This window comes from Gorilla gorilla, chromosome 6 (genome assembly GCF_029281585.2).
Source record: "Gorilla gorilla gorilla isolate KB3781 chromosome 6, NHGRI_mGorGor1-v2.1_pri, whole genome shotgun sequence".
Lineage (NCBI taxonomy): Eukaryota > Metazoa > Chordata > Mammalia > Primates > Hominidae > Gorilla > Gorilla gorilla.
The window spans coordinates 125,493,279-125,508,767 of NC_073230.2; the positions used below are offsets into that span (position 1 = coordinate 125,493,279).

General features: G+C 44.1%; 1 protein-coding gene across 2 annotated transcripts in view; it reads left to right on the top strand.

The window, feature by feature from the left end:
• The first annotated feature begins 240 nt into the window (after positions 1-240).
• Positions 241-15,489, top strand: part of CAV1 (caveolin 1) — a 36,139-nt gene continuing 20,890 nt past the window's right edge. Inside the window, exons 1-2 of one of the 2 annotated variants that reach the window (XM_019031045.4) lie at positions 241-702; positions 2,143-2,307. In XM_019031045.4, coding sequence (XP_018886590.1) covers positions 673-702; positions 2,143-2,307 — 195 coding nt within the window. In that variant the 5' untranslated portion in view covers positions 241-672. Of the gene's footprint in view, positions 703-1,979; positions 2,007-2,142; positions 2,308-15,489 lie in introns of those variants that run through there. The other variant, XM_004046089.5, reaches the window with a different exon arrangement.

Consider the following 15,489-nt stretch of genomic DNA (forward strand, 5'->3'; position numbering starts at 1 on the left):
ACCAAAAGTACACCACAGGCACCCACACAGATTCCTTCCATAAGGGATCCACAAAGTTTAGATGTGAAATGTACCTAAAGGTTCCTAGCCGTCTTTCATCCCTCCCTCTGTGAAACAGGGAGACAGATGTGTCTTAAGGCAGAGATGGAACTTGGGCGATGGGCGGGGGGTGGGGGAGGTGGGAAGGGACGGCTTAGGACAGGGCAGGATTGTGGATTGTTTCTGCCGCCTTGGTTGCCCATACTGGGCATCTCTGCAGGCGCGTCGGCTCCCTCCACCCCTGCTGAGATGATGCACTGCGAAAACATTCGCTCTCCCCGGGACGCCTCTCGGTGGTTCAGAGCAGGGAAAATGTTGCCTCAGGTTTAAAATAATCTGCCCAAGCACCCCAGCGCGGGAGAAACGTTCTCACTCGCTCTCTGCTTGCTGCGGGCGCTCCCCGCCCTCTGCTGCCAGAACCTTGGGGATGTGCCTAGACCCGGCGCAGCACACGTCCGGGCCAACCGCGAGCAGAACAAACCTTTGGCGGGCGGCCAGGAGGCTCCCTCCCAGCCACCGCCCCCCGCCAGCGCCTTTTTTTCCCCCATACAATACAAGATCTTCCTTCCTCAGTTCCCTTAAAGCACAGCCCAGGGAAACCTCCTCACAGCTTTCATCCAGCCACGGGCCAGCATGTCTGGGGGCAAATACGTAGACTCGGAGGTAGGCATCAGTGGGGGCGCGCCGGCTCTGGTGCGCGGGGAGTGTCCGCTTCTGCTATCTGCCTCTCCAAATATCCCGACTGCTGCCCTGGCCCCAGCCCTCTCTCCACTTCGGAGCACTCCTCTGGCGTTGGCACCGCTGAGGAATGGGCCTGGGCGGGGAGGTGAAGAGAAGCCAGGAATGTTTTATGTTTTCCTAATGGAGAGGGGGTCTAGGGAGCCCCTGAGCTAGGAGGACACGGAAAAGGGGATTGGGGTCCTGAGATTGGGTCTGTTGGGCCCAGGACGCGTTTTCTGGATGGGTCTAGGACGCTCCCTTGTCGCGGGACCCCCGCGGTCCGGCCCTGCCTGCTGGGGGTTCGAAGAGGTGGAGTGCAGGGTGGAGGTGTTATTTACCCGAGTCCTGGGGACAGTCCCCGGGACTCTCCGCCAGGCGCCCAGACCGGCAGGTCCCGCAGGCGGCGCGCGGTGTGTTTGCACTTTCTAAAGTTCTTGAACCATCTCAAGAACTCCTTCTGCATCTTGGCGTCTGGCAGGGGTGTTCCGAGAGAGGTAGACCTCCCCTCCCCAAACTGCCACCATCACTTCCAACGCCCTAACGCGCTGGAGCTCTGCCCGGGTGTGGAAACCTCGTCTTCCAACACGCAGCTGCCCTTCAGCCACCCGCCCGCAGCCTGGGAGTGCCCTGAGGGTGGGTCGGGGGAGCTGCGCAGGTGAGACTGAGTTCTCGGACGTTTAGGGGGTCTGGTGCCTGGCTCCGCCAAAAATGGGGACTTTCGGGATTGTGATCATCACGGCGGATTGAGCAGGGAGAGCAGTGGAGGGACAAGAGAGGGCCGAGGCAGGGTGGGGGGCGCGGGCAGGTGCGAGGGGGACGCGGCCAAGAAGCAGAGATAAAGGGAACATTCCACGGGTCGGGCGGCTGCTGTTGGATCTTAGATAAAGCTGGAAGGGATTACCGGGGCAGGGGTAATAGGGGCCGGGGACGGGAACGCGAAACAGGTGAAGCGCTCAGGGCGAGAGCGGCGCGGCTTAGGGAGTCCGGGAGAAGCCTGCGGCTGCCCCCTCGCCGCCGAGGTCCTGCGGGTCCTGCGGGTCCTGCGGGTCCTGCGTGCTGAGCCGGGGCGTGCGCGGGCGGGGGCCTTCGGACCGCACGGCGGGGCCTGCCCTGACCCCTGGCGGCGGGCGGGGGAGGCAGGCGCGCCCTGCAGAGTACAGAGGGGTGTGGTGTCCTCTGCGAGATCCTCTTAAAAAGCTGGCTGCGCGCAGGCGGTTTCTGTGCACGGAGCCGTAGCTGTCGGAGCGGTTAGTTCGATTTCGAGCTCGAGGTTTCCCCAGCCGCCAGGCTGACTTCTGATCGCTTGTTTTTCTTTTTGCATTTTTCCTCCCACCGCCGTTGCCGCCCTCCCCCTCCTGGCCGTCCGCCCTCCGCTCTCTGCAGGGACATCTCTACACCGTTCCCATCCGGGAACAGGGCAACATCTACAAGCCCAACAACAAGGCCATGGCAGACGAGCTGAGCGAGAAGCAAGTGTACGACGCGCACACCAAGGAGATCGACCTGGTCAACCGCGACCCTAAACACCTCAACGATGACGTGGTCAAGGTAAGCCAAGGCGACCAACAGGGAAGGGCTGGGACAGCTCTCCTCTGGCAGTTAGCCCGTGCATCCTTCTTTAGCATTGCCGTGTGCGCACACCCCACCCCGCCCCCTACACGCACACACACACACACAGAGTTTTGTGGGTTTGATGTGTGGGAGCTCCCGCAGTCGGCAGAAACGTTACATCTCCCTTCCCCCATCTCCCCCCAACTTTAGCTGAAATTCAGCTAAAGTTAGTTTTGTAGAAGTTCCTATAACTACACTTTTATCCTAGCAAATGAACCTATTGACCTCAGCAACAGACGGCCCATACTCCTTGGGACGGTGAGATGGTTCCTATCCATTCCCAGGTTGAAAGTCTAGTGACAGGTCCCCACTGCACGTGGCATTAAGACAGTCAGATAATTGTGTCAGGTCTTGTGCTGCGGATGAGTCAGAATACAAGATGGGCATGTTCCCCCAACTAAAACGATGGGAAGTGATTTTCTTAAAAATACTACAGTGGATGGAAATGCCTAGGACTAAGGACAAAGAAAATACGTACTTATTCATATACATATGAAAGTTACTCTAACTAGACTAACAAGTCACTTGTGCACAACTAAGCAAATTTACAAAACCAAAAACAATGTATGCCTCTTGGTTTCTTCTATCTATGGACACCTGCACTTAGATGTGGAAAGCTGCTTCTTTCGTAGCTACCTGGGTCAGCCTGCCCTGAGCTAATGGCACATCAGGTTGGAGTTCCTTTTCATACTTTCAGGATGTGCTTGGTGAGATTAAAAATAATTGGACTGGGTTATTGGCCAGACTTAGATCTGACTCAGTGGTCAGTTTTAAATTATCATTGTTATTAGATTTTGACCCTTTTAGCCAATCTAGTGGGAGGAATTTATTGCCTAAACACATCTGGATTGGGATATCATGGGCTAGAGCCATCCTTGGCAGAGGGTTTTCTCTGAGAAATGGAGGGCTAAAGAAAAATCCTGGCTCAGGGACTGCAGTGTGAAGATCTACTCCTATACAACCCCCAGCAATCAATGAGGCAGATGAGCAATTTCCACCCACCACGCCTGCTATCTATGGATGGGAGGAGCTATAGTTCACAAACTGTTTACATTCATGAATAATATATTTCAAAAGGGGAAACAGTTTAATCTGTAACTGGAAGGAAAAAAAAAAACTGTCAGAATTGACTCTCTTGGCTTCCTGGAGTAGGAAAAAGGAAAACTGGAGCATTTGCAGCTTTTTTTGACTAGCTGGATTATGGAATATTTAAAAGCAACAGCAACAAAAGTACCTTATAAACTAGAAAATAGAATTGCTAAAAAACTATTTACTAAAAACATTACCTTAAAGGGAGAGGATATTTGTGTTTTCCCCCACCCCCACCCTTCTCATGTGGCTTTGAACAAGAAGGAGAGTTGCCAGGAAAAGAGGCAGATTTCAGAGAGGGCTGGCTTCACTGGATCCTCCCTGTTGTTCCACTGCACTGTGAGTGAGATTCCCTGGAGCAAGCGAACCTCCCGGGATGAGTCAGAGAGGCCAACAGTGTGGATGTGGGTCTCCACACATAGCATGACTAAGTTGAGAAAGAAAGGCCCCACTGGGAAAAGAGACTTCAACACAGATGGAAAAAAAACATAACAGGCTTGGAGGAAATAGCAGTTTACAAAACAGCATTTCAAAGAGCAAGTGTGGCGATCCTCAAATTAAAGAAATTAAAAGAAAAAGCTAGAGCAAGCTCCTGCTAGCCTAAAGAAACCAAACCCTGACTACTTGCTCATAGAACTGTGAGCCAAACAAGACAGTCATACCAAAAAATCCACCTAGAAAAGAATTTGGCAGTCTCACTCAGATGCCTGGCCTAGAGGGGACTTCATAGAATGCCCTACAGAGAGACACCAAGACTACAAATGCAAATTCTGCCCAAAGAGTGCCTGGCTGATGAACAGGGTCCTATCTACATCTTATGGAGACTCCTATTTTATAAATATGTATCCTCAAGTCCAAGCACAAACAAAATAACAGAAACAGGGATGATTCTCTCCAAGTTTCCATGACAGTAAATAATAAATTTCCCTAAATTTTACTTTCAACAACATAGACTTTTTTTATTTTTATATTTATTTATTTATTTATTTATTTATTTATTTATTTATTGAGACGGAGTCTCACTCTGTCACCCAGGCTGGAGTGCAGTGGCATGATCTGGGATCACTGCAACCTCCACCTCCCAGGTTCAAGCAATTCTTCTGTCTCAGCCTCCTGAGTAGTTGGGACTACAAGTGCACGCCACCATGCCGGGTTAATATTTGTATTTTTAGTGGAGACGGGGTTTCACCATGTTGGCCAGGCTGGTCTTGAACTCCTGACCTCAAGTGATCCACTGGTCTTGGCCTCCCAAAGTGTTGGGATTACAGGCGTGAGCCACTACACCTGGCCAACAACATAGACTTCTTTAAAAAATCATGACAATAATTTTGGGTGCTTCTTAAAAGCACCCAAAGCTTTACTGCTAATGCATGGTAGCTTAAAACTTCACATCATAAGAAAGAAACAGTGGAATCTACTGTTAAAGGTACCCAATCAAGTAAGGAAAAGTTGGTCCTAAAAGCAAGCAGCCCTGTAAAAGCTGCTCTGTCCAATATGGTAATCACTAGCCATTTGTGTTTCCATTTAAATTTCAAGTAATTAATATCAAGTAAAATTTAAAATTCAGTTCCTTAGTCACACTAGCCACATTGTGAGTGTGCAACAGGTAAAGCTAGTGGCACAGACATAGAACATTTCCATCAGCACAGAAATCTCTATTGGACAGTGCCAGATTAGGGGGTTCTCTGCATTGTAAAAGCATCCCCTTGCCAAGTTAAAGAAAACAACAACAAAACTCTAGAGAAGAAATGAAACCCTAGTTTCATTTCTGGAGAGGAAAGAAAACTCATGTGTGGCATGAATTTATATTCAAGAACGTGCAGCATTATCACCTATTTTACTAGTAATAATGACACACATTATAGTATACAATCCAGTTCCAATAAAATTAATTTCTCATCTTACTAAAAGCTTGCTGCTCTACATTATGAGACAATTTACCCAAATATAGACATTTACCCAAAAATATTAAGTAGCTTGTGAATACTTTTTAAAATTTCCTTTAATTAAAGTGGTCACAAACTCAAACCCTTCATTCTCCCTCTGAGATTTCTGTGTCTTCTTTTGTTCACATTGTTATTCACATGTTTATTATGTACTTATTTTGATTTTCTAGATAAATAAAATGGCTTCAAATCTATAATTCTGATAAAATTAGCCATCAATTAATTTATTTATTAAACCCATGCAATATGCTAGATTAGATGTTTTGCTATGTAATTCCTACAATAAATCCTAGCAATCACAAAGATTACAGTTAGTGAGACAACATGCACACAGGTAAAAAGTGTTTTAAAAAAATACATACATACAGCCAAAATAGTAAGTCACTGCTACATGGAAACTGGTCCTTTTTCCTTTTTTTTTTTTTGCCTTGACTGCCAGGAAGCAGTTTCAAATCTATAGCTGGATTTTAACTTTCATTAATTCATGTTCCTTATTCTCTCCCACGTATGGTTCTGTATTTTCACTTCCCCCTTTTAACTGACATACTGTCTTATGTGGTCTCTACTGTAAGCCTTCTCATCATTTTGGAAACAGACCAAATATAATATATATGATAAGAAATCAAAAGTAAATACAGTAGTGTTGAATATTGCATAATGAAAAGGTTTTTAAATAGGGAATGGTATCAATATGAAGTGTTAGGGAGACCCAGCCGTGGAAAGGATAGCAGGGTCAGAGAAGGAGGATGTATTGCAGATGGTTTAATGGAGAATGGTATGAAGGAGGTGCAGTTTGAATTGGGTCGTGGAGGACAGATGGATTACAAATAGCTGGGGCAAAAGCACAGGAAGGCATTCTAAACGAGCCAGGCATGGAGACAAGAATGTCTCCCACAGGGGAGTTGTAGTAGCTCAATCAGACTGGGATTTGAGATTTCATGTGGCAGAGTGGTAGGTGATAAAGGTGAAAAGGCTGATCATAGTAAAATGCGGAGTCTCTAAATCCAGCACTCATGATAAGTTTGGACATCATGTCAGCAGTGGACAGCCATAAATGACTGCAAGCATCGGTGTGGTATAATGAAGGTGACGTTTTTGTAAAATGACTCTGGTGAAGGTACAGAAGGTAATGAAAAGTAGCCAGTCTAGTTGAGCAGAAAAGAGTTCAGATGTAATTGCATCATGGTCCAGATGTGAAATGAAGACAATGCGAAGTGGCATTGGGGATCAAAACATACATGCACAAAATGACAGAATTTTAGAATTTGAAGGGATCATCATGGTTACCAGGCTGGCCTCCAATTCCTCTTTTGTAATATTAATAGAAATTAAGGGCTAACAAGTTTAAAATGTTATCCATCTTTTTACATAGTTACTGCCCAAAGTGAGTATTTTGAAATGTATCATTAAGGAAGAATAGATAAGATTATGTGATTCACCATGGACTATTGTCATGAGAGGAAAAATGTGTTTAGATGATTCTGTTAGCACTGAGACAAATCAGGACATCTGAAAGGAGGTCTTTGTTGAAAAACAGAAATATGATTCATAACTTGCTTTTCTAAAATTGGAATGTAATGATTCTTAAATATGCACAGACACAAATTTTTCTTTAACAGTCAAGAAAATGCACGCACATGATAATCAGATCAGTTTTGGTTTTAGTACAATGGTTTAATGCCTCCGTGATCCCTTTCAACTTGAAAGCATTCTAGAGCAATTGGTGATTAATATCAGTATAACAGTCATTTATGAAATTATTATTTTTTGACATACATCTAATCAAAGCATAAGATTTATTTTTTGTTATTATTATACTTTAAGTTTTAGGGTACATGCGCACAATGTGCAGGTTAGTTACATATGTATACATGTGCCATGCTGGTGCGCTGCACCCACTAACTCGTTGTCTAGCATTAGGTTTAAAAGATCAGATTGTCTCGGCACCATGTTAATATCTTTTTCTGTTGGCATTAGTATTAATTTTGCTTGTATATTTGTTTAGGAGATAGCTTCACAAGTTGGTGATTGATATCCTACCATGTATGAAGTCATGCGTGGAATTCAGAATCCTCAGCTTGTAAAATTGCATTATGATCATCTTTAGTGGGAAATTGTTCTCAGAATACCGAGCAAAGGATGATACCAAAATGGCAGCTATTATTCATTCTTAAGCATATGAAATGCTTTCAGGTTCAACCCAAAATTATATACATTTTAAATGCTTACTAAAAGAGTCTTTTCCCTCCTCCGTCTATTAACTGCAATCAAAAAACTTCGGTTTTAACTGAACACGATTTCATATTATTTATTAAAATTTAAGGCAAGGTGCACCAAGTACCCTTGAATTATGAAAAGCTTCATGATGTGGGATATTCTTTCAATTAACGGCAGGGTTGGCTACACTTTTAAGGGGTTGAAAGTAGGAACAGCTGCAATAGTGAGCTGCATCTGGAAAGTCCAGTAATTTGAAAAACCACCTGTTTGTGTATCCTGCCCACTCAAGTCCATAAAATAACAGACACTTTCGTATTCCAAATGAAACTGCTTTTTAGTTTGCCCTACTTTTAAACATAACTCTTTGTGATGGAATGACCAGAAACAGCTGGTCTCTAGGAGGACAGGGCTATGTGCACTCACCTGCGGGGTTGGACCTTCCATAATCCCCCTGGCTGTGGGGAAAGTTGAGGGCTGCTGTCTTCATACAAAAATGGTTTATTCCAAGATACACACACTCTTCTTCCACACCGTGGAGACCTTGCGTATTTATTATCTTCTTTACCATAATCTGAGGCCCTAGAGAAAAAGATTTGCAAACTATACTTGTTTTAAAACAACTTTCTAAAAAAGACCCTCTCAGCCCCTAGAAATTATGCCTAACACATAGATGCTCAGAGGCAACCTGTTGTAGTGCAAGAGGATTGTGCCAAGATTAGAAAACAAATATTTGCAACTTTTGTAACTTTCTTCTCTAAAACTTGAATGTGGTGATTCTAAAGTAAAGACTGACACAAAATTCTTTTTCTTTAGCAGTCAGGAAAAGGCATGCATGAAGTAATCAGATCAGGTGTGGTTTCAGCATAATGGCCTAATGCTTTCATGATCTCTTTCAACTAGAAAGCGTTCTAGTCCCACTGGACACTAAGGAGGAAGAAGTGATCGAAAATATTAGGCCCATAGATTTATCTTCCTCAGTAGTCCATGAGATTTGAGCTTATATATAGGGAGCAAAATTGTTTGTCTAAAAGCAGTTAATAAATGCCCCAAAAAGGCTGGGCGCAGTGACTCACTCCTGTAATCCCAGCACTTTGGGAGGTCAAGATTGGTGGATCATGAGGTTAGGAGAGCAAGATCATCCTGGCCAACACGGTGAAACCCCATCTCTATGAAAAATACAAAAATTAGCTGGGTGTGGTAGCACGTGTTTAATCCCAGCTACTGGGGAAGCTGAGGCAGGAGAATGGCTTGAACCCAGGAGGCCAAGATTGCAGTGAGCCAAGATTGCGCCACTGCACTCCAGCCTGGTGACACGGCGAGACTCCGTCTCAAGAAATAAAATAAAATAAAATAAAATAAAATGAACGCCCCAAAAATATTTTGGGCAAACTATTTTGTGTTTCTTTTATTTCTTTATTTATTTCTTTTGAGACAAAATCTTGCTCTGTTGCCCCGGCTGGAGTGCAATGGCACAATCATGGCTCACTGTAGCCTCAACCTCCTGGGCTCAAGCGACTCCTGAGTAACTGGGACCACAGGGATGTGCCACAATTCCCGGCTAATTGTTTTAGCCAGGATATAAATGCTGCCTACATAGAGTTTGTAGCTATCTCCTTGACTTTCTTTATGCAGATTCCTTCACAAACTTTTGATGGATTCCTTTACCAAATTCTACTGTCTGTTAAAATCTTCTATCTTTATATCTTTGGTCCAAACAACACGTCATTTATAAACCTTAAAATTGTTTCTGGGCAAATAAACAAGGCAAAATAGGAATATATATTTTTAGGCAATTTGCTTCTGTTTTGGTCTCATAAAAAATTGTAATTAAATTGTAGAAAATATTTCAATTCCTCTCTAATATCCTCTCCTCACATACTGGCTCTCAACTTCTAATCCTTCTATTGAAACCTTGATTGGGAGGCCAAGGCAGGCGGATCAACTGAGGTCAGGAGTTTGAGACCAGCCTGGCCAACATGGTGAAACCCTGTCTCTACTAAAAATACAAAAGATTAGCTGGGCATGGTGGCATGCACCTGTAGTCCCAGCTACTTTGGTGGCTGAGGCACGAGAATCGCTTTAACCCGGGAGGCAGAAGTTACAGTGTGCCAAGATCAAGCCACTGAACTCCAGCCTGGGCGACAGAGTGAGACTCCATCACAAAAAAATAAAAATAAAAATGGAAATTTGCAGCCTTTTTAAAACCCCATAGCCTCTTTATAAACCCAAAAGCACTATCAAATTTGGCTAGGTGTCAAAAGAATCAGAGGAATGTTTACAAATACAGATGCCTGGGCCCACCTCAGATATATATATATATATATATATATTTTTTTTTTTTTTTGAGACGATGTCTCTCTCTGTCACCCAGGCTGTAGTGCAGTGGCATGATCTCGGCTCACTGCAAGCTCCATCTCCTGGGTTCACGCCATTCTCCTGCCTCAGCCTCCCAAGTAGCTGGGACTACAGGCGCCCGCCACCACGGCTGGCTAATTTTTTCTATTTTTTAGTAGAGACGGGGTGTCACCGTGTTAGCCAGGATGGTCTCAATCTCCTGACCTTGTGATCTGCTCGCCTCGGCCTCTCAAAGTGCTGGGATTACAGGCGTGAGCCACTGCGCCCGGCCCAGATATATTAAATTAGAATATCTAGAGGTGGAGCCTGAGTGTCTGTCTTTTTCAGAGTTTCAAATGATCATTCTTCAAATGATTACACTGTGAAGTCAGATTTAGAAATGACTGTACCCAAGGTTGGCTTAAAGATACACACCCTGGTTGATTCTACCTGAAGAGAGCAAATAAGATACACAGCAAAGTTGTAGATGTTTTCCCTGCCAGTAGAATACTTGCAGGTTAGGCCATTTAAAACCCTGCCAGAGAGTTTTGAAACACTGTGGAGGGCTCCCAAATCAACTTGCTCAATGGTTCTCCATCCCTTCAGGCTACTTGGGCTTAAAGCCAACTGCAAGTTTAGAGCCTCAGAGTGACCTAGGAATGGGGTGACCATATATTCTAGGTTGTCTCATACAGACTAGCCAGCACTACTCAGCCGCAAGTAATAGCATCCAGGCATGCTCAGAAGTGTCCCATTTAGAGGAAAAAAACAATATTGTCACAAATGAATTGGCAATGGCCTGTCTCTGATTCCTATACCTGGAATATACTGGAAGTCCCTACTCACGCTATTTTCTAGCAGAATAGGCAAAATTTCTACATTCCAGGCATGTCAGGCCTTTCCCTGATTCCTTTCTCTAATGTCACCCATCTGCTGCCTTTTATCACAGCCGTTAAACTGCACCCTAACTTAAAGAGGATCCCTTATGTTCCAATCTACTCATCCCTCAGATCTTTCTTTCTCTGAAACACAGGGTTAATGAGACTGACATCCTTCCATCACATATTTTCTCAGCTACTCAGTAAAAGATGTAAATGTTTAAAATAGTTTAAACTATTTTTCAGTTAGTCCAGGAAACATAAAATGGCATGCTTGCACATAAACCATTGTTTAGGGTGGGGGAAGTGTTTTTAATTTTGCCTTAAAGGAAATCTGCATGATCCACAGGCTATGCAACTACCAAGGGAATTAGTTGGTAGAACAGAATTACACCTGCACAGAATACAAATTTCCTGCCTTTCATGGGAACTATGTTGATGTTTCAGATATGAAATACATCTTGTTTTCTTTATTGAACCTCGAGAAGATGTCTCTTGTTGGTCATTATTTCATGGCAGGGGAAGTACATATTCCTAAAGACACAACCAAGTTTCCCTTTAACCATCATTAGTTGGGCTGGCCATTAAGAACCAGACGCTTTTATTTTCAAAGAGACTTAAGTTTTGATGTTGTACATATGTGCCTAATATTCTATCTCATAGCAATTTAAAGGTGACGTTTTAAAAAGCTGCATTCAGTGTATAAACTTCTCCTGATCCCAGCAAGGATGTTGTGATGATTTTATTTAAAAAGGTAAGTTGTGTCTAGATATGGCAGTGGGTCATCTCATGCATGGTGCAGATGTCAAACACAATTACATTTTCTTATTTGCAATGACTAAAAAAAGAAGCTGAGCCCAAGCAGTGAGAAAGTAGGAGACTGGGAGGACAAGAAGCAAAGGAAAAAAGTAACAAGAGCACCGTTCTCTCTGTCCTGCCACTTGCTCCATGCTGGACTGGGCTGCGATATCTCATATCCCAGCTCCACAACTCCCAACAACCATTTATGTGCGTGGTGCTTCCATGTGTGATGACCCAATCAGGCTCAGGTGTGGACTGAGTAGTTAAATTATAACCCTTGTCTCCGAAGAGTTTAGGGCTTAGTGGGGCAACAGACATGTAAACAAACCTGAGTGAGGTCATGTAATCAAAGGACAGGCCACAGTCAACCACAAACAAGAGAGTTCTCAGCAGTCTCCAAAGCCGAACATATGTTTACCAGGAACAGGGTCCCAGCAAAGGGAGCAACAGGAGCAACCAGAGCCTTGACGGGTCATGGCCTGTTCTGGGCACCAGCAGTGGATCAATGTGGCCAGAGCCAGGGATACTAGCAGAAGCCAGATCAGCAGGGCCTTCCTTGTCCAGCAAAGGCATTTGTCTCTTTGTAGGCCACAGCGACCCACAGAGGGCTTTTTAGGCCAGAAAAAAAGCCATTAAAAAGGGAGTCATGTCTCTTGTTGGTCATTATTTCATGGCAGGGGAACTACATATTCTTAAAGACACAACCATTTCCTCTTAATCCTCATTAGCTGTGCTGGCAATTAAAAAACCAAAAGTTTTTACTTTCAAGAAGATTTAAATAACTTTTGAGGGTGTACATATGTGCTTAATATTCTGTCTCACAGCAATTTAAAAGTGAAGTTTTGAAAAGCTGCATCCTGCGCTTGTCAGAACCATGTCTGATGAGATATCCCCTTTAAAGGGCTCTCGGTGCAATGGGGCAAATCAAGGGGGTTTGTGCAAGTGGGAGTGAGACAGGAGATGGGGTGCTTCTTCCAGCACTCCCTATAGGCTGACTGGGTGACAAAGATCATTTTACTGACACCTCCAATGGCCCTATGAGATGGGTACTATTATTATTATCACCATCATATTCCTTTTGCAGATAAGGAAACTCAGGCTTAGCAGATTGCCAGAACAACACAGGCAGGAAGTGGTAGAGTTAGGGTTTGAACCCAGGTAGTGAAACTCCAAAGCCCGGATTCTTAACCACTGTCCTCCAGTGCCTCTCTGTAATAAGTCATGATCCCAGAAGCCATTGGTGTGGCCACAATATGGAAAGAGATGACAGTGTCCTCACACTGGGTGAGCAGCTTATGGTGATTCCAGACATGATCTCTGTTGGGAGTGACAGGTCTGAGCTTCTAGGATCAGACCCTAGATCTTGGCAAGTGGTTTGAGGAAGGAGAAGGACCAATGTAAAACCCCAGGCTTCAAGGAATGTGGATGCTGGGCAGGGAGGATTAAGCCCCAAAGACCAGAAATGGGGTACATAGGGCAGGTGTGGCCAGAGTAGAACTAGAGTAGAACTTCCAGTGACTAGAAATAGAACCAGACACATTGCAGTGGTGGATAAGGTTGAATCGCTTAAGTCTTTAAAGTGCCCCTGATCACCCAAGTTGGCCAGAGACCCTGGGGTGGGGCTGATTCTGTCTGGATATACGGGGAGGGGTAAGCATGAGGAAAGGAAGCAGGTCCTGACAGGTACTTTGCACTAAACAGCTCCTTTTAAGGTTCTCAATTTGCCTGCTCAATTTCTACAGACATTTGTGGGACCACACCAATACATTGTAAAAGCAGGAAACAATTGAGAAAAACCTGAGTTTTATGTTGGTAGGAGAAATGCCTATGGAATATGGCAAATCGTTTCTCTGAGACTTCCTCCCTAGTAATTACGTATTTGTTCTCAAAAACAAATGCCAGAAGGAAGAAGCAGATTTAATAGTGCATTTTACAAGGCACCATTAATCTCTAAGAAGAACAATTAAAATGTCTCAGCAATCATGGTTCACTGTATATCTTTTCTATCTTCTTAGAAGTAATATATGGCTGGAAATGGGCATACCAAAATATGTCAAGGAAGTGGAATTGCGTTCATTAGATTTCACCACTAATTATTTTGGTTAGCTTCACAGATCTCTCTCTTCCTTGCTTGTTCTTGAGAGCGAGGCTTTTTAGTAGGAAGAGAAATTGTCTAAAACGATTAATAACCACAAATTCACCAAACTATTTTGGGTAAGTCCCTCTATTTCTCTAGGTCTAAAGCTAGGAATAAGAGTCATTCTCATATAATGTACTGTCCCAGAAAGGGCATTATATTAGTCTGTTTTCACACTGCTGATAAAGACATATCCGGGATTGGGTGATGTATTTAAAAAAAGAGGTTTAATGGACTCACAGTTCCACATGCCTGGGGAGGCTTCACAATCATGGAGGAAGGTGAAAGTCACATCTTACATGGTGGCAGACAAGACAGAATTGAGAGCCAATCAAAAGGGGAAACCTCTTATAAAAGCATCAGATTTCGTGGGACTTATCACTACCACAAGAACAGTATGGGGGAACCGCCACCATGATTCAATTATCTCCCACAAAATGGGAAAATTATGGGAACTACAATTCAAGATGAGATTTGGGTGGGGACACAGCCAAACCATATCAGGCATTCAACCAATATTTGGGAAGCACCAGCCCTGCACCAGGCACGGAGCACATCATGAGTCCTGCCGTACCACAGCCTGCCTGACAGACCTCAGTCATGCGCTGGAGCTTGCTTCTGACATCTGGGCCTCCTCAGAATCAGCATCTCTTCTCCTTGCCCCCACCATCCTTTGTTTTTATCTCTGCTGTGGCATTCATCAAAGCCTTCCAACTATTCTGCGTCACTGTCCTTCAGTGTCCTCTCTCCTCTCCCTTCCTTCTCACCCCACTTTGTGCCTGTGTATCCTTCAAGCAGAGCCATGGCATCCTCACTTCTGTGGCTGCCCAGTGCCCCATGCAGAGTCAGACATCAGAAAATAGATGCTGAATTCAGTTGACACTCTGAAATTCTTTTTAAAGTAAGTTAATGTGTGCTTTGAATGAAAAGACACTGGGATTACATTATTGAGTGTCTTTCTTCCTTTGCCACTTTTGTCCCTATTGGCCATATTTGAAAACCTTGTTGGAAAAAAAAATTCAAGAACTTAATAAATAAATTCAAAAACATTTAGTCTATTTACTTAGGTGAAGAGAAAACTCATTCTAATATGTGTGTATATTTAAAATATTTGTTATTTAGACTTTTTTTTTAAGTCTTCAGGTTGAGGAGGACACAAATATATCCTCCTAAACCTTCCAGTAAGCAAGCTGTGGCATCCAGATGATCTCCTGGGGTCATGGAGGATAAGGCTAATCTCCTAGGTGTCTGGCAGACAGGACAGGCAAATTCCTAGAATGCCAAAATATACCATCTGCTGCTGTTTGGCGTTGCCCTTAAGTCCAGAGTGTGGAGGCTAGGGGTGGGTCTCTGGCTACAGGAGAACTCCCCTGGCAAGGGAGGGGTGAAAGGACTGCCTGTTGAATCCCCCATCTATCCCTGCACTATGGCAAGATTGAGAGGAATGACTAGATCAGGGAATGGCCCGAAAGAAAAATCCAAAACCTCCCAACCCTGGACAAGGCCACAGCTTTGAGAAACCGAAGCCTCTGCTTCCTTCTCTTTGGCTTTACTGCTTCTAGATGCAAATACACAGAGCTCTGAGATTTTGTGTGCTGGGAGGTGATAACTGTTAACCCGCTATTCCAATAGCACAGAAATTTCTCTTTGCCTCAGAAGTGGTTTCTCATAGATCTCAGATCTCTTTTCAGGAAAAAGAAAAACAACAACAATAACA